Raw genomic sequence first — 23,423 nt, forward strand, 5'->3', positions numbered from 1 at the left:
TTTTCTCAGTTATATTAATCTACTGGTGATTGTATCAGTACATTCTTTATTTCCATTATAGTTACTTTTGTTTCTGTCTTTTAAAAATTGTTTCTCATGATATTCTTCTTTTGTAGATAGTATTCCTCAACTCTTATATGTCTATTTCTTTTCACTGGAGCCCTAATGGGATTAATCAGTGTTATACATCACTTCACATGGTTGCATTATGATAATACATCATTAGGTGTTTTTTTCTGAGGGTTTGCAAAGCATGGAATATGCTTATGTAAAGCTAAATGTTGTAAACTACTATATAATTGGGCTATATCAAATAGCCTATTACTTCTAAACTACAAATCTATGCAGCATATTACTCTATTAAATATTAGGAATCTTTATCAGTGTTAGATATTTATATGCTTAAATATAGAGAAATTATAGTGTAACTAATTTTACTGAATATTATAATATTACATGAATACCATTATATACACGGTTCATCATTTATTAAAATATCATATTGTGACTGATAATGATGATTCCATGAGTGATGCCATATTTGAATCAAGTTTTGATCTTTTCTTTGTTTCTTCAAATGCTTTTTCTTTGCCTTTTGGATGGCTTGTAATTTGTTGTTGTTGTTGAAACTAGTTTTGTGTTGTGTAAAAAGCACTGAGGTAAATGTAGATATGGCATGATTTATACTAATCTGGCTGAGGCTGATTTTTTTTAAAATGTCTTCTATAGCTGAATGTATCTGTTTCCTTTTGGAAAAAAATAGCAACAACAATATATTGAGTTTCACTATTTTCTCTTTCTCCAAGAGTGTCTGTATTCTGTAGTTCTTTAGCAGGAATCAACTATTTCTTAAAAAAAATTTATTGTTGGGGTGATGTACAGAGGGGTTACAGTTGCTTTCATCAGGTAGTGGGTATATTACTTCTTGAACATTGTTACCTCTTCCCATGTTTCCCACTTTCCCTCCCACACCCTCATGAATCAACTGTTACACATGAGCCCTGTTAAAATAGTTGTAAGATTTGAGATAGCAAAATGTCCTCTCATCTTGTGATGTTAGTGGACTTTTGTTTCTTTACTATTACCTTCAACTGGTTCAGGTCACAATAGACTATCTCCTTTAGATGAAACAGAGGGGCTAGAGGCCTAGGAATGGGAAACATCCTATTGCTGTAGCAGGAGTAAGACTTTGATATCCTTCCCCCGGGAAAGCAGGGAGCTGGTCTGTGTAATGGAGACTCCTTCGGATTTATTTCACAGTGGTTACATTCCCCATCCTTTGCAGGGGAGCCAGGAGGAAATTTTCTTGGTTTTTTTCTTATGAAAAATTTATGAGGTCCCTGAAATAAAACCTATGGAATCCCTTTCTCAGTCTCAAAGAGGTAAGTCTCAGAATCTAGGAATTCAGCAAAATATTATTCATCTAGATTGGATCAACAAGATGTAGTATTTATAGACAGTGGAATTCTGTGCTGCCATCAGAAAGAACATTGCCCCATTTGTAAGGAAATGGAAAGACTTAGAAAAAATCATATTAAGTGAAGTAAGCCAGACTTGAACATAGGCTCAATGGTTTCCTTCATTTGTCATAATCAGTAGAAACCTTGGACTCTCCTAGCAGAGGTTTACAATAGGGCAAAACCTAGATACATAAGGCCATATAGGATGAGGCTAAATGAAAGGACCTCAAAGATATAGAAACAAGAGCCATATTAGGTATAACTGTTGTTCTTGATGTACTATATTATTTCTCATCCCTTTTGTTGTCCCTTGGTTATCTCATTTTGTTACAGTATCTTACCTTGTTATCTGATATACTGTATATATGTTTATTTGCTTATTTGAAATAAGATAGGGAAGGGAGAAAAACAAGATGAGGCTGGGTAGGGGAAGGAAATGGGGACAAAAACATGAGAAGGGGTAGCAATGATTGTTAAGTAATGTACCTTCTATCTGGTGACTGTAATGCAATCTTTCTATTAATTACAATACAAAAATATAAAAAATATTATTCATCTGTGGCTCTGGCAGTTTCTCTACCAGGGAGTAAGCAGATTTTACTAGCCTGCTGGAATGTGATCTTGCTCTGAATCTTTTGTTCTTTGACAGTTTCAAGAACATTCACTGGTTTTTCATTTCATGTCTCGTTTTAACTTTGTGTGGAGATGGGGAGTGATGACTCCTAAGCTCTTTAAATGTGGGAGTTGAATCTAGAAGGCTAGGATAGAGATTTTTGCCTGTATCTGTTTTACTTGGAAGTTTAAATGTTTTCATTATTCAGGGCTACTTTATTCAAAAATGTTGTATGTCTATAATTTTTGCATTCAGGAAAGTGAAGCAGGAGAACAGAGAATTTGAGGTAACATATCAAGACCCTAGATCCTAAAATGACAAAAAAAATACTAATATAATCCCAGCTGGATGTTTTTAAGTGGCCTTTTCTTACATTTTTTTCCCTGAGTAAACTCTGAGAGATAAATCAATTGCATATACCATTGCACAGTCAAATGAAATACAATGATGAATGCAGTGTAAAGCTGAAATAGACATACAACTGTGTATCTTAACACATTTTAATGTTGAAGTCAAAGTTCTTTCATTGGTAAGACTGGAGATGTCCTGGAATCTACTTGTTTTGGTTCGGAGTTATCTAATAACCATCACCGACACAGGTGAACAGTCAAGTACATAAAAGGGAAAGGTGAATGGTATCAACAGAAGAAAATTGAGAACAGGTAGAACAAAGTTGCCCACTTAACTGGGTCATTAAAGAAAGACACAATTTTACTATATGCTTCCCAGGAGAGCTTCTTAGTGTGTGTTTATGAACTCTGGGAGAAGGGCCAAGTTAGTCTAATTATATTTAGATTACCTCTGCAATTTAAATGCCTAACCTTTTCTAAATTCTTTCTATTCCCTCCCTCCCCTCCTTTACTTTTTCTGTTTGGAGCAAGCCCAAAAAGTCTATAAACTTTGGCATTTTTATGTGCAGGTGTTTTAAACTGCCATCCTTAAAAATGAGTTAAGAGGTGACAATCTATTCATCCACTTGGTGATAGAAATATGTATCCATAATACATTTATTTAGTATTCAGTCCTGGGGCTTGAACTCAGGACTTGCGCACTGTCCTTGAGTTTTTTCAAGGCTATCACTCTACCACTGACACAAGTCTGGCTTTTTCTGTGTACTTGGTACCAAGGAATCAAACCAGGTCAAACTTCTGTCCCACCATGATTCAATTTTAACATACAAACAAATGTGTTACCAAAAACCCTCACATCCTTCATTTCTGCCCCTACATATTAGATAATTATTGTCCTTTTAAATGTATAGTATGATTTTGCATCCAAGGTAATAATTGTTGTCTTCTTGATAACTATTCTGGGATATTATTATACTTTTTATTCATCATGGTTTCTGTTATTAAAGATAGCAAAAGAGGGGTAGGGTGATTTTTTTGGCAGTCATGGAGCTTGAACTCTGAGCCTGGGCACTGTACCTGAGCTCTTCAACTCAAGGCTACTGCTCTACCTCTTGAGCAGTTTTCTGGTGGTTATTTGGAGAAAAGTGTCTCATGGACTTTCATACCCAAGCTGGCTTTGAACTGGAATCCTGAGATTTCAGCCTCCTGAGTAGCAAGGACTACAGGTGTAAGCTGCCAGCACCCGGCTGTTTTATTTTTACTTGTTGAATCTTGAGCTTTATTCAGCCAAATGTGGGATAATATGTGGGATAGAAAGGATTAGAACTAGTAAGCTGATTTTGTAAGTTTGAAACTCTGAAAAATGCATGCAGACTTCTAGGTGTTGGTAGATCATGCCTATAGTCCTAACTACGCAGTAAGGTGAGATCTGAGGACTGCAGTTCAAAGGAAAACTCTTATCTCCAATTATCCAGCAAACAGAAGTGTTGCATGGTGCAACACTGTAATCCTTGCTTCTAGTTCCTGAGATCTGAGGATCATGGCTCAAAACCATCCTGGGCTGGAAAGTTAGTGAGTCTCTTATGTTCAGTTACACACCTCCCCACAAAAAAGAATCACAAAAGCAATGGTGTTTTCTACAGTACTTGTGCAGTTACAAAGAACATAGTTCCCTTGACAAGATTCAAAATCATTTCTCGTGGCATAGACAGAAAAATCTTGGATCTACCAAATACCTCTGTGAAGAAAGCATGTTGGTGAGTATCTGAAAAAAGTTAGTTCATCTCTAGGATATGGAAACAAGAGCTTTATCTTGTGTGGTTGTTATTCTTAATGAACTGTTATTTCTCTTCTGTCTTTTTTTGCCCTTTGGTTAATCTCATATTGTTACTGCATCTGACTTTGTTACCTGCTATATTGTGAATACATATATTTGTTTATTTAAAATAGGAAAGGGAAGGGGACAAAGCAAGATGATTGGAAGGGAGTAGGTAGAGGGAAATGAAGTCAAAAACATGAGAAGAGGTATCAAAGTGTGAGAAGCAATGCACCTAGTACCTGGCGAATGTAATTGTAGCCCTTCTATACATTATCCTGACAATAAAAATTTTTAAAAAGGCAGTTCATGTTTTTAGTGATTTTCTCTAGTATAAAGGTCATTCATTGTATAAGAATTTACATAGAGTTTTTGAACACATGCGAAGACTCTTTCCTGTAGCACTTTTGGGGAATTATTTTATTATTCTCAAATGCCATTTTCAATAATAACACTCAAAACCAAATGTTGAACACTTGGCCTCTCACCCTTGCCAGGCTCTTTCACTCCAGGATGGTGTTCTCCCATGTGAGCACTGCCTCGACTTTTGTTGTTGTTGGTTGTGGAGCTTGAGCTCAGGGCCTAGGTGCTGTTCCTGAGCTTTTTGCTCAAGGCTTGACCTCTACCACTTGAACTTTGAGATAGTTTGATGTTTAGTGTTACCTTTAAAAGTAGTACATGGATGCTTTTCTTAAATAGGGTGCCACTGTGTAGTAGTTCCTAATGTCTGTGAAAGTCACAGATCTGTCTGAGGAAGTGGTATGAGTTGAGAAATTCTTTAGAGAACGATGTATAGGTACATAAGATATTCATATACATTATTTGAAGATGCTCATAGATCCTTTGAAGTTAAAGGTTTTGATCTTCAAGTTTAAAGTACCTGTGATACATTTCCTCTAAAAAGTGACAATTGCTTTTGCAAGAAGTTCTATACATTAGATTTTGTTCACTTTGTAGCAAAATAGTTTCTGATTCCACACTTATTTTAAACTTAATATGACATTGTTCTTAAACTATAGACTTAAGAGGAAGTCAACAGGATTTATTGAGACTGACTGGGCACATTGTGCATGGTAAGAACAATACTGTTGAAGTGCATATTTATCTGTATGGTAAATCATACAGGGCATTGAGGTACTCTTTCATGATGAAAGTTGTCATGACTGTAACATTTCTAAGGCAATGGTATGGCTGCAGTGAGAGCCATTAGTTCCTCTCCTATGAGCTCCTATTTGCACTGACAAGGGGCTACTTGCTACAGTGCCTTATAACTCAAATTCCCCTGGGAATTTGTTGTAGCTGTTGACAACTGGGAATTGACATTTTTGACTAAGGTTTTGCTTTTCTCTAGTAACAATGGTATGAGTATGGCAGGGCATAGAATCAGAATTGTATTTTTCTTTTTTATTTTTTTTTGCCAGACCTGGGATTTGAACTCAGGGCCTGAGCACTGTCCTTGGACTTTCTCAAGGCTAGAGCTCTACCACTTGAGCCACATTACCGCTTCTGTTTTTTTTTTCTATGTATGTGGTACTGGGGAATTGAATCTGGCTCTTCATGTATGCTAGGCAAGCACTCTACCACTAGGCTAACCTCCTGGCACCAGTTCTGCATCATTTTTCTTTTTTTAAATTTTTTATTGTGATTAATAGAAGGGTTACATTATATTCACCAGATAGAAGGTGCATTGCTTCACAAACCTTGATACCCTTTCCCATGACATGGTCCCCATTTCCCTCCCATCCTCCCCCTGCTTATCTTGATTTCTCTGCATCTTTTTTCTAATTAAAAAAATTCATTGACATATACTAATATTACCAGGTGAGATGTCTCTGTATCTTTTCTGTACATGTCTACAGTGTGATTCATTGTCACCCTCTCTATCACGCTCTAACCCCCTTCCCTTCTTACAATAATTTTAGTAGTTTTTATTGTTCTATTTTTATTTATGACTATAAAGTCCCATATTCACTCTGGTTTGCCCTCTCTCTTCCCCTTCCCCCTCCTGCTCACAGCTGCCCCACAGGTGGAATTTGTTTTACTTTCCTCTCACTTATTTCTTTTTAGTGTGTTTTTATTATACCAAAGATTTTCAGCATAGTTTTTGATCATAGGTGTATTTTAATCAGAACAACCTCTTTTACTGCTCAGAGGGCAAACAATAGCAAAATACGTTGTGCATGAAGATGGCATAGAGTACAGTGTTGAAACCTGTTGAACAATAAAGATTTGAGAGACAAGGAAAGAGATGCCTCTGCATCAATGTAACTTTACTACATAGTTATGTATGCTTTTTAACCTGGGTTAGAACTGGAGAAGGGGATCCTGAAGAAACAGATGCATCGCCTTACAAGAGGAATGCACTATAAATCCTAGTGAGTGAAGATTAAGCTCACTAAATTATCATGGTTCAATTATCTAGTGATAATTGATAAGTATATATATTTGCTGTTTGAGTTTACATATATAGTCAATGTCTAGCTTGAGCTCTCTAATTTATGCGAAGTAGGCAGTGATTTGAAAAAAATACTTTGATGAAGATATTCACAGTTTGTGAGAGGAAGATATATGCATGTGATTGACATGGACTAATTAAATGATATTGTCTGGGGATACTGCTTTCCGGGAAGTTATTTAATGATGTGAGAGCAATGTCAGCGTGCTGCTTTATTGTACAATATGTTTCCATCAACAAAAAGTAAGAACACTAACATTCTCTTTATATCTTCACACCCATTGTGTAATTCTGAAGCATCAGGAGATGATATTGTTGCTAAAAATATAGGACTTGGAATTCAAGAAATCAAAGAAGAACAACAAAGTTTCCTATGTCTACCACTAATTTGCCATGCAGTCTTTATCACTGATGGAATCAAATCCCATGAAAAAAGATAATAACAAGACTTCCTTCACTGGGTTGTTATTAGGTTTAACCCGAATGAACACATGTGAAGTATTTCAAGGAGTGCCTGGTGTAGCACGTGTGTTTAACAGTGGACAGCTGGTATCGTTGCTGCTTCCTTGCCTCCTAAGTTGCTACTGCACACTGAGGGCTCTTAAGAGGGTGAGAGCTCTCCAGCAGGAGGGACGTAAATTCCCAAGTTCAAAGCAGATCTGGGATGAATCACAGCCATAGATCACCTGTCTAGCATGTACAAGGACTGGTGCTCAAGCTCCATCATGGCAAAAAAAAAAAAAAACAAAACACAAAAATCCCACAAATTCTCATTTATTGTTTCTACAAACAGCTACTTTGGTTATCTTTAAAATCTTATTTGCTAGAACTCTTTCAACCATGTCTAGGACAGTCTGTCACTATTTTAGTAATTGCCTTCTTGCTTGGCTTGTTGATTTAAGTGCTTTTCTCTTTAGGAAGGACAGCTTACCTTGAAACTTAATTCCTTCTGCCATTTTCTCTGAAATAGATGACATTTTCAGAGATCCTTTTCAAGATCTCTGACAAAGATCTCTTGATAAGCCATAGATAACCAAATGACTCAGTGACTGTATTTTGTATACCTCTGGGCACTAATTAGAGCTTGCATTATTATTATTATTATTATTATTATTATTATTATTATTTCACCAGTCCAAAGGCTTGAACTCAGAGCCTGAGTACTGTCCTTGGGCTTTCTCAAAGCTAGTGCTCTATCATTTGAGGCACAGCACTGCTGCCAGATTATTCTGTGTATGTGGAACTGAGGAATCGTACCTGGGTCTTCATGCATCCTATGCAAGCACTCTACCACTAGGCCAGACTCATTGCCCTTTCCATTTTTTTTTAAATCTTATTTTATGTTTTATAATTTTCTGTTACGAAACCTACCATAGTAATATTTCTCAACTGTATTCTAGTCATCTCAATAAATTTTTAAAATAGTTTTGAATCAGTCATGACCAGTTTAAGGCTATGTTGGAAGCACCAAATACTAATATCTTCTGTTTGGGTATATTTCTGCAAGGTCAGAGATGTGAACAGTGAGGGTTTGATTCACACAATAACAATTTTTTTTTTTTGCTAGTCCTGGGCTTGAGCTCAGGGCCTGAGCACTGTCCTTGGACTTTCTCAAGGCTAGAGTTCTACCACTTGAACCTCAGCACCACTCCCGGCTTTTTTCTATGTATGTGGCACCGAGGAATCGAACCCGGGTCTTCGTGCATGCTAAGCAAGCACTTTAACCACTAGGCCAAACTCCCGGCCCCACAGTAACAATTTTTAAGGTCAAAAAGGGTTTTCAATATTGTAGGAAGGTATGTCCTTCACTTCTTAGGGATTCTATGGCCAAGGTATTTTCCTATATTTATTTCTCATTACTGACACTTGTCTCTGTCTGTGCTATAAATTTCAGCTAGAAAAATAAGTTTCTTGATAATACAGTGATTTTTCAAATCTCAGTAAACCTATGCAGTTCTTTATTTTTGTGCTAGGAAATATAAACCTATTTTCCTTCTGATATGACAGCATGAATACCTATGATACACATTTTCAATTTAGTTTATTATTTCTAAATGGAATTTAATCACTGATTTAATAAATATTTCTTGAGGTGTACCCAAGCAGGAGGCTTGCAGCTCAAGCCCCGGGATTGAGGGGTGGGTGAGTGCAGATCAGTGGTAAGGTAGACACTCTCACCTTAAAAAAAAAAAGCAAAAAAACAAATGAAACCAAACCATAAACTTCAAGCAGAATGGATTGGGCGTATAGCTCATGTGGGTAGAATGCTTTTCTAATAATCACAAGGCTTAAATTCAAATCCTATATCCCGCAAAAAATCTGACAAAACAAATAAAAGACACAACAGAAAAATAAGATTAAAAACAAAAACAAAATATATTTACATTGCCAGAACTAGGCTGCAGTCCTATTTAAAGTGAGTGACACTGAACATACAGTTCTATGAAAATCTGCCGCCTTTTTTCCTGTCATGACCCTACGAAAATAACAGTTATATGTCCAGGCATATGATGATGTCATTTCTAAGTGGTAATAATGTTTAAAATAGCATTTTTCAGTAATGTCAGTGCAGGAAGTAATCTATGGTATGACAGCAATCTTTTGGTTTGAAATTTTCTATCCTTTGAAGAGAAAATCCAGACTTTCATACATAGATCATGGTGTCTCTTTTATGCATTTCTCTCAACTTTTGGTTAGTGCTTATAAATTACTTACAATGGATTTGCCAGTGATGCTTTAGTCATCAGATTTTGGAGTGTGATCTAGGAGGCCGTAGAAAGATTTTATGCAGTGTTTTACATGCTGAAGAGCTCTGGCTGTGGACATCTTTATATGCATCTATAAAATTCCTAACCTGGCGCCCTTATCACAGTGGTATCCAGTGCTAACTCCTACTGTGTGAGCTAACTATGTCACCAAGGTTCTATTTTTATGTGTCTAAGGGCTATGCATTTACTAAGCAAGTAACTCTACCATCTGTTCTATGCTCCTAGTCAATTTTTGTTTAGTATTCACAGTCGTGCATGTGCATGTGTGCTTGTATGTAGTGTGTGTGTATGTATGTGTTTCACGGCTAGCCTCACACTGGTTCTCTTAATTCTATCTCAGATAGCTATGATTACAAGGTATGTGCCATCATAACTAGAGTCTTAAAACTTACTTTTCAACCGGTGCAGTGGCTCACACCTATAATCCTAGCTACTCAGAAGACTGAGATCTGAGGATCACTGTTCAAAGCCAGCCCAGGCACAAAAGAACATGACACTCTTGTTTCCAATTAATCACTAGAAAACTGGAAGTGGGGCTTCGCTCAAGGGTAGAGTGGTAGCCTTGAGCTGAAGAGCTCAGGGACAATAGCCAGGCCCAGAGTTCAAGCTCCATTACCCACAAAAAATTACTTTTCAAAATTTTTCGTCTTTGTTATGGATGCTTGTGATATTTGATATGTTTAAATATAAACAGATCCTGGAGAAAAAAAGCATGGGTCTATGTTTGATTTTTTTAAATGTCAGGATGGGCCAAGGAGATTAAATAATGTCACATATTAAACAATTACAAAATGTCAGAGGCTTAAAAACCAGCAGTTTATTTCTGGTTTATCTTTGTGTTCAATGGAGGTCAATATACCATTTCTCCTTATCACAGTTATAATTAGACTCGAGTTGTACATATATGCCACAGGAAAGTCTCACAGACATTTCTGCGGAGACTGACTTTGAACCCTTTGTGTCTCAGCATCCTTAATAGCTAGGATTATCGTAACCTTGAGAGAAACTGGTTATTGGTGCCTGGTAACCCATGATTTTGAAGCTTGTCAAATAGTTGGCTATCATGGCTGCATGCAGGTAAGGATTAAGTTTCAAAGTAGTGTTCTCTGTCAGTGAAGCAGACCTTGTCATTAGTTATTTCTGAGGGAAGAATTTTTTTAATATATGTTAAAGGGACCAAATTAAACTTGACAAGCTGAGTTGAAAATAGTTGATGATGTCGTGGAAAGTCATAGGCTCTTTTAAGTAGGACAAGCTTATGTCATTCTTCAAATTGATGTTCTAAAACTGGATTCTGTGTGGGAATCAAAGAGAGGGAAGGGATTCTGCGCACTATTTGCCCCATTAGCCATCCTGTGAACGTGGCCTGCTCTATTGGTCCTGGGGCTAAAAATTGACTTGAGTTTTATGGGTGCAAGCTCACCATAGGATCTCTAAAATCCAGTGTGTCATGGTCATGCTTGTTCTGATGTGACACTGTATGTGGTTGTGATGTTATTTTATAAGCTGGATCCTTATTTCATCAGAGAATATGTATTTATGCTTCAGTCACTGGTAGAAAAACATAAGATACATACAAATGAATGTTAAAGTTTATTTCACATAGTAAAATGCATATTTGAGCACATTTCTATCTCATATCTTTGTAAGACAAATGCTCAGGGCTGATATTCTGCTAGAGGACTATCCTGGCAAGACCGCTTATGTATTGCTGATATAAATGTAGTCAAGCAAGGCCAGAGCAATCGACGCAGAGATGCGTATCAAATCTGGTGTTGAATGTTTTCATTATCCACTGTAAGAATTTCTTGAGGTAAAATAACATTGGAATGTTTGATTTTATTTAAAAATTTCCTTCGTACTCAGGGACCTCAGCATTTTTCACAGTGGGTGCTACAGAGTCAATGTCAGGAATATTCAGAAAAAAGATGATATTCCAATACATTGTGCTGGGTTAGCATCCAAGGCTTGGTTTGAGATCCCAGAGCCCTGTTTTTTCCATGAAGCAAGACAGATCTCGGGGATCCAAAATCTAGGGACAGAATTTATATACCTTTCTTTCTCTTTTAGGATAAGAAACTCTTCCTTTCCGCCTTTCTATCCTTTTCTCCTTTTTCTTTGGAACACCCACTGTAACCTCTACAGTACACAGTAAGTTGAACTTTGAGTGAGATAGGGAGGTACGTTGCTTTGCGAAAGTCTGCTTCTGCTCTTATCATGATCCACTGCTGACAACAAAAGTGGTGGTGGGCCCGGAGGCTTCAGAATCCATGGGGAAACAGCGTATAGTTTAGTGTCTACATAAATAATGTGTCCACATCTCTCTGGTACTCTTCTTAGAGACACCTGCTTCATGATCTTAACCTGGAAAGAGCACCTGTGACTTCTGGCTCTTAGCGACCCTTTTATCCACTGCCTCTGTGCTCTGCTGGGCTCCTCAGGTAGCATTTATGTCCATTCTGTCTATAAATTAGTTTCTAGGTCTGTCGCACACTTTATCTGGTCCCTGCTTCCATTTATTTGGTAGATGCTGGTTTCTTGATTGAATCCCTGACTCTATTCTTCATGACACAACTGAAATTTCTCTTATCCATCACAGAAGTAGAATTAGTTTTATTTCTCTTGAATCGGGGTAAAAGATACAAAACCATATATATATATTATATATATATATAATTTTTTTGCCTTTTTTGTACATTGTGCTTCTAAATGCTGTTGTTAAAATACACAATAGGTTCTGCATAGAAGCTGACCCATCTTAAGTTTTTCATCCCTATGGCACCTTTTATTTTTCCTTTGCATAGGCATGTCATGTATGTCTTCTCTCTCTTGCAGTTACTTCCCACAGATGTAGAATAGTCCTATTAAACAGGACTATTTCTATTAAAATCCTATTAATAGCACTATAGAGCAAACTACATATGTACTCTATGAGGGGTTTCCAATGATGTATTGCCACAGATACTCCATTCTATGGCACCTTTGGGATGGATCCCTGAAAATGTTTCATGACCCACTTGCAGATGTAGGAGATTCTCCTTTTGTTGTTGTAGTATCATTTCTCCATCTTGTTTGCTCTGTAATTCACACTCCTTCCCTAACACCTTCATTGGACTCTCGAAATGTCATCAGGTATATTCCTGTAGTACTTAACAATGTCCCAGCTGCAATGCTTTCAGTACTTTGTCATTGGCTGTAAAGACAGAACTCCAGTGCAAATCAGTTTTCGTGAGCTTTCTTACAGCTCTTCTAACTTGATTGTAGCTTTTCCCCTTATTTTGAGAGAGCAGTAAAATTAGGTCCTCTGTTTATTCCTAGCGACTGTTCTGAGATATCTGCAGATCATTTTCACACACTTGAAAACCAAGATCTGATGTCAGTTCTTATCAACTCTAGTATCATGAGCACGTTTCCAATATGACCCTATTGTATTTTTGGTCTTTTGATTCTTTTATTAATGTTCTTGTAACATTTGTTATATTCTTTTTTTGCTATATAAATGCATTTAATGTTAATATGTTGAATTTATTTGGAACAATGTCACATTCTCACTATTTTTCTGCATATTGTTTTAGGTTTATTGTGCAAAAAATCATAGCATTTGAAAATCTGGACCTAATAAGATTTTCATTGCTTGTATTATTCTTTCTGATCCCATGTTGATTTCCATTGATTTATTATACTGACTAGGCTCTACGATCAAATAAAGACAAATTTGAGGGGAAATTTTAAAATATTTTATTAGATGTGTTATCTGCTCCCATTTTATAGGCATATTTTGCCAAATGAGAAAGATCTTTCATATATAGTTTATTTTGTATTTTTTAACTCTTGAAAATTTATTTTTCTCTGAATTTATTGACATGTTTATATAACTTTTCTGTTGTTCAGTTAATCTTATAATATTCATTGATTGTTTAGGTAGATGGGCAAATTACCCTTGCATTTGTGAAATCTTTTGTGGTACACTCTAATTTTTATGTATCATAATATATATTTTGCTGAGGTTTAGAATACATCTGTGTTCATCAAAGTGATTAGGAGATATTTACCTGCCCTTGATATATAGTTTTCAGATACTTACCTGTCTTAATGTACAGTTTTCAGAATTTATATTCTATGGACTTTATTAGATGAACTACAAAGTAATTCCATCCTTTCTTCCTCTGCAAACATTTGCACAATCTCTGTGTTATCTAGGTATATGTTTTCTTATTGGAAAAGATTTCTAGTTAAGGACTTCATTCCCTTAACAATTACAAAGATATTTACCTATTTGTGAAATATTGTTGTTATTGTAATATGCTTACTTTGTCAACATTTACTCCATAGACAATTTAAATTAGCTTAATTTTCTTTGTCTTTTCAAACATTATAAGATAGTATTGAATATTAATGTATTCGATAGCTGTTCATTTCTAGATTATTTATTGCTTTAGTTTAATCCCATAGATCTTGATGTATATATATATGCCTGTCAAGATCTATGTGATTATATATATGCATCTATCTATCTATCATCTATCTATCTATCTATCTATCTATCTATCTATCTATCTATCTATCTATCTATCTCTTTGTTCATGTCCAAATCTAGGGAATATATATGTGTGTATGTATGAGTATATATAATATAGCATATATTATATATTGTGTTATAAATATTTATGTGTGCTTGTGTGCCAGTCCATTCAGGCTCTGAATGCTATCTCTGAGAATTTTCCTTTTTTGCTCAAGGCTTGCACTCTATCACTTGAGCAACAATTCCACTTTCAGCTTTCTTTTTTGTCAGCCCTGGGGCTTGAATTCTGGGCTTGGGAATTGTCCCTGAGCTCTTCAGCTCAAGGCTAGCGCTCTATAACTTGAGCCATAGTGTTACTTCTCGTTTTCTGGTGATTAATTGGAAATAAGAGTCTCACAGACTTTAGTGCTAAGATCTGGCTTTGAACAGTGATCCTCATATCTCAGCCTCCAGAGTAGCTAAGATTACAGGTGTGAGCCACTGCACCTGGCATTGCTTGGTATCTTTTATAATAAAGATTCCTGTTTTGGAGAGCTCCTACTTCTCTACTTTATTAAAATGATTAGTCACAATGATTTCAGATTTCTGATGGTGGAATCATCAGTCTTGTTTGCTTTTCTTGGTCTGTTCTTTTCTTTCCGTCCTGTGGCACATCTGATCATTTCACTGAACTCCACCCACACTATGAAAATTATACAAACATCGTAAGGCCTTAATGTGCTCTTCTTTCCTGATTCCCATTCAGAGTCAGGTATATGTTTCATGTATACTATTTTTTTGGTCCTCCCTGTACTACATTGTTTATATTACTTGCTGTATAGCATTGTGGGAAACTCTTTTACTTAATAGCTGCAGAATTTGAATTTACCTAATCATACTTTTTAGTCAGTGATTTGGTCTCTAATCTAGTCAATTTTCTAAGCTCTATCTCTCTGAGCTACAGACAACTTGCTTTAGACTTCCAGGCATACAGCCATAAACCTCTACTCAACCTTTTAACTTCTTGGTCCTTTGCCACTTACCAATCAGCAAATGCCAGGAGGTAAAAAGCACCACTAAATACTAGATTGATAGATTGATCTCGATGTGCCTTTCCTTTCTTGGAAAGCCTGGACTGACTCCCAAGTTCTAGCTGCTCTGCTAGAACAGCTTGGTGCCTTGAAACATTAAAAAAAATTCAATCTACTTTTTTTTCTTTTCCCCATGGGTATCTCAGAAAGAGAAGGCAATCAATCAATAATAAATTTCTATCTTGCATTTTTCCTTTGGAAACTAAGGTCTGAATCCCTGTCCACCCTACGTAAAATTAGGTATATTTCCATAAAATATGGCAAATATTTTTTAAAAACTTATGACTCTAATTAATGTTAGCTTCTGTTTTAAATGCCTTATTTTCTTTGTGCTTAATTCCTTTGATGCGCCAATTTTTTGGCTGAATTTAGCACAAGATTTTAAAGTAATATTTCCTACATCCATATATAAAAATGGTACAATATAATTTTTATGGGGAATTTACAGAATTTCTCATGTCTGTATTCTATCCTGTTGAATAAATAAAGGTAACTCCTGGGAAATGAAAATTTCTTCCTTTATTTCTTTTTCACTTCTCTTTCCCCCATGCATGTGAAGGGCTTTTCCTTTGACTTATTGTCATTTGCTTTCTGTGTTAAAGTAATGAATTTTTCCATTGAAGTCACTACATTCACAATGTTTTATAGGACCTGAGAATATACTCTGTGACCTAAAAATAACAACTTCCTCACCATTTCCCAGAGCTGGCATGTTTTAATGAAATCACTTGCACAGAAGATAGCACGTTACCTTGCTTCATGCTTTTCCTGACATTGATGCTTTTCTATTCTGTTTCCTAGGTCATTCTGTATGCTTTCTTTTTTTTTTAATCTGCATGTTGCCTTTTTTGAAAAATAAATTACTGAGAATGGTTAACTAATCATATTTCCATAATCAGTAATGTGACATCTGAAGTGTAAATAGCCCATTAGTGATGTCATTATCAACAATAGCCATTCACTGAGCTCCTGCTGTGTGGCACACTGTATATTAGCTGCAGCAGGGTGTATTCTATTTTCCTTCCACATTTAGGTCATATCATTGGATTTTGCCATTTCACCTCTTTTTCTTTTTTTTTTTTGAGAAGACTTTATGATTCACCAGAAAAAGAAAGCAGAGCTGTTGAGCATTGTCCCTATTTAATTTTATTCAAGTTATTTGATGTCTCTGCATTTGCTTTTTATGTATACTCTCCTTAGGTTTCTTCCTGATTGATTATATAACACCGTATACTTTTACAATGCTATTACATGACTTATAAATAATTGCTATAAGGTCCAACTCTCTAATGCCAGTGCTCCCAATAACTGGCCCATAGTTGTCCTCATCTTTATGTATCCTATAAATACTGTATTTGTGTTAAATTGGCTGAAATGAAGGGCTAAGTGGAATGTATCATGATGCACTTCCACAGAGTGCTTTAGAAAGAGTAACATAATTGTATTATGGGGCTTTGGATTACTTGCCCCGTTCCTCTCATTTCAATCCCAGGAATGCCCTGAAATGTAGCAGGTCCTTTAAGTTCCACATACTTACAGAGACCATACTCAGCTTGGCAGTGTCAAAAATCTGCCTTTTGTGTTATTAACAGAATCAACATACCTTGCCTTGTAAGCATCCTTATCTAAAGTAAAAAGTTACCAGGGGATTTGCTGTATGCATCTCAGTCATGGAGAGTGATCATTCCAGATTAATTTGCTTTTATATATCTTCTTGGTTCATTATCATAATTCCTTTGTTTTAGACCCTTGTGAGAAAATGTATTTGGCTTGTTTTCTTTTTGTGTGTACTCTTTTTTTTTTAATTTAAACACTGGGTATTTTGAGTATCCAATGACGGAGATTACCGACTTAGTTGAATCTTTTGTGTCTTAATGTGATGTTGAAACAATCTAAACATGGTAGTGCCTTGGTCATTACTAAAAAGACATAACAGATGGTCTTTATATAGGGAATGTTTATAAGTTTATCAGTTTGCTGGTTATGAACCTAAATTATAATACTTCTGCTTTATATTTTGTTAATATGTCAAGATGAAAATTACAAGTGATATACATAGGCACTGATTGTTGTACTAAATAGTAAAATTTGGTTAAAAGTAACAAGTAAAAGAAATTTTAAAAATTAAATACATAATGAAAAATACATGATGCCCACAGAATTTTGATGGTTATGAGATCTTAAAGCATACCCAAATGTTGTACATAATATCCTATTTATATTTCATATCCAAAGAAACAATGAGATTGTTGTGATTGAGGCAATGAAGTTTAACATATAAACACTTATGTAAGTAAAATAGTTTAAAGTCTTAGCCTTAACATTTTTCAAATGAATCGTTTGAGACAAATTGTATTTTGACTTTCTATATCCTCAATTGCGAACTCAGTGAAAGTTAATATTCAAGAATTTGATCTTTGACTAGTTAAAGCTAAGGATTGGTACTCGTATCCTCAATAATAGAATCACTTTCCCCTACCTGTGCTTTCTCACTTGGTTATACTGATGGAATTCCTTTTCCTAGTACAATCAACCTGTTAACAAGAAAATTTTAACAATAGTAGCACCGTTAGTACCACGATGCCACAGTTGTTATGTATTTTGTATTACAATGTATTTTTGGTTCTCTCAATCAAAGTGGTGTTGGGGTTATCTTTAAAACAATAAGTTAAATCTTAATTAATTTCTTATACTCTATGTCATTGCCAGCACTAAGCCAACTAAGAGGCAGACAGAAGCATTTGAGAGGAATTAAAGTGTCAGCTTTTCAGTTTGTAAGTAGGGTGATACAATCACAAAATAGCTTCCTAGGACAGTGTTTCCCCTCAGTTCAGACTTTATTCTTCTTATTCATCATTTTAGGGACCTGGAGAGAGAAATGTAGCGCTTCTAAAGAAGTTATTTCTTTTGATTAATTGTAAGATCATTGAGCCTTATTGTAGGTTTAGTTACTTGTACAAAGTCTCACAGGGAGTAAATGCCAGAGCAAAGGTCCCAGTGCAAATTTCCCATTCCATAGATGGTCAATATTGCTCAAAAATTAAGGAGAAAAAAATGCAAGACAATGACATGATAAAAAAAGTTTTTCTGATGCCACAGCTACATATGTATGAGTAACCACAGCACACATCTGTATCTAGTTTTGAAGCTTATTGTGCTAACGGATGGTGTGCGTACACTCGAATGACTTATAAATTTAAAGTTATGAACAATTGCTCATTATCACATTTGTTAGGGTTTTGTACATGAACTTCTATGGTATAAGGATAATGATTTTTCCTTGGATGCATCTTGCATTTCTTTGGAGGATTAAACACAACAATGCACCTAAAAGTTCTATGCAAATGAAGCACCACACAAATGATGATTACCTTTATGGATTTGTATATTAGTTATTAGTCTTCAACTACGAATTAGTTAAATACTTCAGTGATTCAAATTTTAGCTACAAAATCTCTTTAAAATGTCAGTGTAAATTAACAGCCGCACAGACCATAATTTTGCATGAACAAAATGTGGACAAAGAGACTGATGAGATTAATTGAACGTTTCATTATATTGATTTTTGTGGTCTCTCTCCACTTTTCAGCTAGGAGTGCAAGGAAGTAGACACTGGGAAACTTTTGAGTAAATCAAACCCATTAACTTAATGGCTATTTTGCTACTCAAAAAAAGTGATTCTTGGACCAGCAGCTTAGGGACACTTGAAAGTTTGTTAAAATACAGACTATCAAATCCTACTCTAGACCTACTGACTTGGGATAGCAGCCTAACAAGCCCGGGAAATACTGCTGTTGAGAAAATAGTGACTCACTACATCACGAAAAATATTGAGTGGGAAAGCAGCAGCGCCGGGTCCCGTGCAGAGGTGTTCTGGGCTGTGTTTCTCCTGCAGCCACAGCTCTCACTACAGCTCCAGGACTAGTCAGGTTCGTGTTGGTCCGCGGAGATCTCTCTCATTTGGCTGGGCTGCTGGAAATCAGGCTGAAGCAACTGAGTCCGCGATGGAGAGAGAAAAAGAACAGTACCGTAAACTCTTTATTGGTGGCTTAAGCTTTGAAACCACAGAAGAAAGTGTGAGAAGCTACTATGAGCAATGGAGAAAGCTCACAGACTGTGTGGTTATGAGGGATCCCACAAGCAAAAGATCGAGAGGATTTGGTTTCGGAACTTTCTCATCCATGGCTGAAGTTGATACTGCCATGGCTGCCAGACCTCATTCTATTGATGGGAGAGTGGTTGAGACAAAACAAGCTGTAGCAAGAGAGGAGTCTGGAAAACCAGGGGCTCATGTGACTGTGAAGAGACTATTGTTGGAATTAAAGAAGATACTGAGGAACCTAAAAAAAATTGATACCATTGAAATAATTACTGATAGACAGTCTGGAAAGCAAAGAGGCTTTGTTATTTTTGATGAACATGATCCTGTGGATAAAATTATATTGCAAAACACTATTTACCATAGCAAAGATCTGAAACCAACCCAAATGCTCCTCAGTTGATGAGTGGATCAATAAGATGTGGTATTTATATACAATGGAATTCTATGCTGCTGTCAGAAAGAATGACATCGCCCCATTTGTAAGGAAATAGAAAGACTTGGAAAAAGTCATATTAAGTGAAGTAAGCCAGACTCAAAGAAACATAGGCTCAATGGTTTCCCTCATTTGTCATAATCAGTAGAAACCTTGGGCTCTCCTAGCAGAGATTTACAATAGAACAAAACCTAGATACATAAGGCCATATGGTAGGACACTAAATGAAAGGACCTCCAGGATATAGAAACAAAAGCCATATATTGAGTGATTGTTGTCCTTAATGTACTATGTTATCTCTTATCTCTTTTGCTGTCCCCTGGTTATCTCATATTTTTACAGTATTTCACCTTGTTATCTGATATATTGTATATATGCGTGTCTGGTTATTTGAAATAGGATAGGGAAGTGGGGAAAACAAGATGAGGGGTGGGGGTGGGGAGTAGGGAAATGGGGACCAAGACATGAGAAAGGGTATCAATGTGTGTGAAGTAATGCACCTTCTATCTGGCAAATGTCATGTAACCCTTCTATTAATTATAATAAAAATATATGAAAAAATTGTATTGCAAAAATACCACACTATCAATGGTCATAATGCAGAAGTAAGAAAGGCGTTGTCTAGACAAGAAATGCAGGAAGTCCAAAGTTCTAGGAGTAGAAGAGGAGGGAACTTTGGTTTGGGGGATTCTCATGGTGGCGGTGGAAATTTTGGACCACGACCAGGACGAAACTTTAGAGGGGGATTCGATGGATGTGCAAGTGGATGTGGATTTGGGGATGGCTATAATGTGTATGGAGGAGGACCTGGAGGTGGCAGTTTTGGATGTAGCCCTGGTTATGGAGGAGAAAGAGGAGGATATGGTGGTGGAGGACCTGGATATGGCAACCAGGGTGGCGGCTATGGAGGTGGTTATGACAACTATGGAGGAGGAAATTATGGAAGTGGAAATTACAATGATTTTGGAAATTACACCCAGCAACCTTCTAACTATGGTCCAGTGAAGAGTGGAAACTTTGGTGGTAGCAGGAACACGGGGGAACCATATGGTGGAGGAAACTACGGTTCAGGAGGCAGTGGTGAAAGTGGTGGTTATGGTGGGAGGAGGCGATACTGAGCTTCTTCCTTACTTTCCATGGGCTTCACTGTATAAATAGGAGAGGAGGAGAGCCCAGAGGTAACAGAACAGCTTCAGGTTATCGAAATAACAATGTTACAGAAACTCTTACCTCAGTAATGCAAACATATGCAGTGATATGGCAGAAGACATCAAAGCAGATACACAGAGCCATTTTGTGAATGGATTGGATTATTTAATAACCCTACTGCGGAGGAAGGATTGTAAAAAACAAAAAAACAAACGCCTTTGAGATAGTTTCTTAGCTGTATAATTGTTTCTTTCTAGTGGTCTTTGTAAGAGTGTAGAAGCATTGCCTTTTTTGATAATGTAAAATTTGTAAGTTTCAGGTGACATATGAAACATTTTTGAAGATTTTTCTCAAAAGTTTTAAAAAGCTATTAGCGAGGATCATGGTGTAATAAAACATAAAGCTTTTCCTTTGAAAATTTAAGTACATGTATAGAGTTAAAAAGCTGATGGGCCAGGAGTTTGGCCTAGTGGTAGAGTGCTTGCCTAGCATGCATAAAGACCTGGGTTCAACTCCTTGGTACCACATATATAGAAAAAAGCCGGAAGTGGTGCTGAGGCTCAAGTGGTAGAGCTCTAGCCTTGAGAAAATCCAAGGACAGGGCTCAGGCCCTGAGCTCAAGCCCAGGACTTGCCAAAAAGAAAAGAACAAACAAAATAAAAATAACCTGTTGTACATTTATGATTTAATAAAATAATTCTGAAGAAAGAATATTGAGTGGTTGTTGGACTTCAGTGATAAACTAGAAACTTCCTTCTGACAGGATTCATGTTGTCAGTTAACACCCATATTATTGATGATATTAGTACTACATTATCATATTGCATAATAGTGGTTTTTTTTTGCCAGTCCTGGGCTTAAGCTCAGGGCCTGAGGACTGTCCTTGGACTTTCTCAAGGATAGAACTCTACCACTTGAGCCTCAGCACCACTTCTGGCTTTTTCTAAGTATATGGTACCAAGGAATCGAACCCAGGTCTTCGTGCATGCTAGGCAAGCACTCTACCACTAAGCCAAACTCCCAGCCCTTGCATGATAGTGTTTTATTTAGAAAAGGAAACTATTGGTTATCTTATAGATTTTCATTTCACATTTGTAATTATTTTTTCTCAATAATATATCCATTCTCATTCACCTCCAATATCATGTCTGGACTCACTATTTTTTTAACCATCATTTTTGTGAATGGCAATCATTTACTAAACTCTCCGCTAAATTTTAAGTGAATAGTGGAAGTGGAGATAGCATGGGTCTTTTGTGACAGGATTATAGTTTAAAGGTGGAGACAGGAATAAATACACAGGTAAAAATAGAAAATGTTTTGTAGGCAACGGACAGAACAGGGTGGCGGGTGCTACCTAGATGAAGTTGCCCACATGGGCCATGTAAACTGATGCCATTTCATAAACTTTGAAGGTTGAAAGGAAGGCAACCAGCCAACCAAGAACTAAAGGTCAGGACTTTAAAGATGAAAAGATCTTGGAACATTCTAGAAGCTAAATCAGTGAAAGACTGGCATGGGTTTGGTGAGATGAATAGTGACCTGAATAAACCTTATTAGGGAGAACCTTACAGGGAGGCGAGACTTCAAATGTAATGGACAAGCATTAATGTGCACTAAGCAGATGGGAAAGGAGTGAAGGCAGACAACTACATTTGAAACAGGCCCAAACTGCATTTGCAAAAGATGACTCTGGCTGCTTCATATGGCATGCACTGGACCAGAACATGTTAGAAACCTGCACAAGACATGAGAGGGCTTGGATGAAGGTGATCGATGCAGGAATATTTGTTTGTATTGGTAGCTGTACCATCAGATCCATCCCTCATCATTACCTTCTCTGCAATGAATTTCAAGCTGTGTTGCCACACTACAGCTGGCTCCTGCTGACACAGGCACCAGCTGGAAATGAAAAGAAGGAAGGATGTCTCTGCAGTTGCAGTATGTCACCCATGGCTTCAGCTCACTTCAGACTGGTTTGCTCTGCCTCTGGCTTCTGTCAGATGTCATTAGCCTCCAGGCCCCCATAACATTGTATCCCCTCCTGGCCTTATTGCTAATCCTTGAAATGCCTCTGAAACTTCTCTTTAGCTCTCAGCTCCGTTATCACCTATAGAATTAGTTCTTTGTGTTGGATTTTCTTTGCTCTAAACATTTAAGTGGTGTCTTCTTTACTCCAGATTTAGTGGATGTATAATGAAGGAATAAATACTACTTCAGTAAATCAACTGTGTGTGTAGATTGGAGAAAGTATTGTTTTGAAATGGAGAAATAAAAAAAGGGAGAAATCAGAAATTCATTTGTGGACACATTAGACATTCAATTGCAAACATGTAGGAGCTGATTCTGAATAAATCTCTGAATAATCATATATGGATAGGAATGGGTACATTATTCAGGAAAATATGTAGAAAGAGAAAAGGGTTTTGGAATGAGTCCTAAATAATTTGAGATCGAATAGAGCAAGAATATGCAATGATGTGTGAGGAGTCAAGACTTTCCTGAGTTGGTTAAAAATAATAAAAACTAGGATGCATGGAACACATAAACCTATTTTCTCATATCATATAAATTTTGCTTCCAATGATTCATCAGCATATAATATGAATCCAATAAGAGAATTACAGACTCTAATAAAGTAGGAGAAAATGAGATATAGTCTACTTTAACTGTAAAATAATGTAG

At 36.5% G+C, this 23,423-nt stretch overlaps 1 protein-coding gene across 2 annotated transcripts; it reads left to right on the forward strand.

Annotated features, from left to right (window-relative positions):
• The first annotated feature begins 19,052 nt into the window (after nucleotides 1–19,052).
• LOC150048720 (heterogeneous nuclear ribonucleoproteins A2/B1-like) lies at nucleotides 19,053–20,707 on the forward strand. Of its 2 annotated transcripts, XM_090354375.1 has the most exons (3): nucleotides 19,059–19,487; nucleotides 20,147–20,402; nucleotides 20,523–20,707. In XM_090354375.1, the coding sequence occupies exons 1-3, from the start codon at nucleotides 19,059–19,061 to the stop codon at nucleotides 20,705–20,707; spliced, it is 870 nt and encodes a 289-aa protein (XP_090210501.1). The 2 variants fall into 2 exon arrangements, with proteins under 2 accessions (XP_090210502.1, XP_090210501.1); XM_090354376.1 differs by having other exon boundaries at nucleotides 19,053–19,487; nucleotides 20,147–20,707.
• The last annotated feature ends 2,716 nt before the right edge of the window (nucleotides 20,708–23,423 follow it).

Source organism: Megascapheus bottae, chromosome 21 (assembly GCF_031878675.1).
Source record: "Megascapheus bottae isolate mThoBot1 chromosome 21, mThoBot2.hap1, whole genome shotgun sequence".
Taxonomy (NCBI): Eukaryota; Metazoa; Chordata; class Mammalia; order Rodentia; family Geomyidae; genus Megascapheus; species Megascapheus bottae.

Coding starts and splice junctions, on each gene's coding strand:
- LOC150048720 (XM_090354376.1), top strand. CDS start 19,059: ATGGAGAGAGAAAAAGAACAGTACCGTAAACTCTTTATTGGTGGCTTA. Junction 19,488..20,146: donor ATGAACATGATCCTGTGGAT/AAAATTATATTG, acceptor AAAATATATGAA/AAAATTGTATTGCAAAAATA.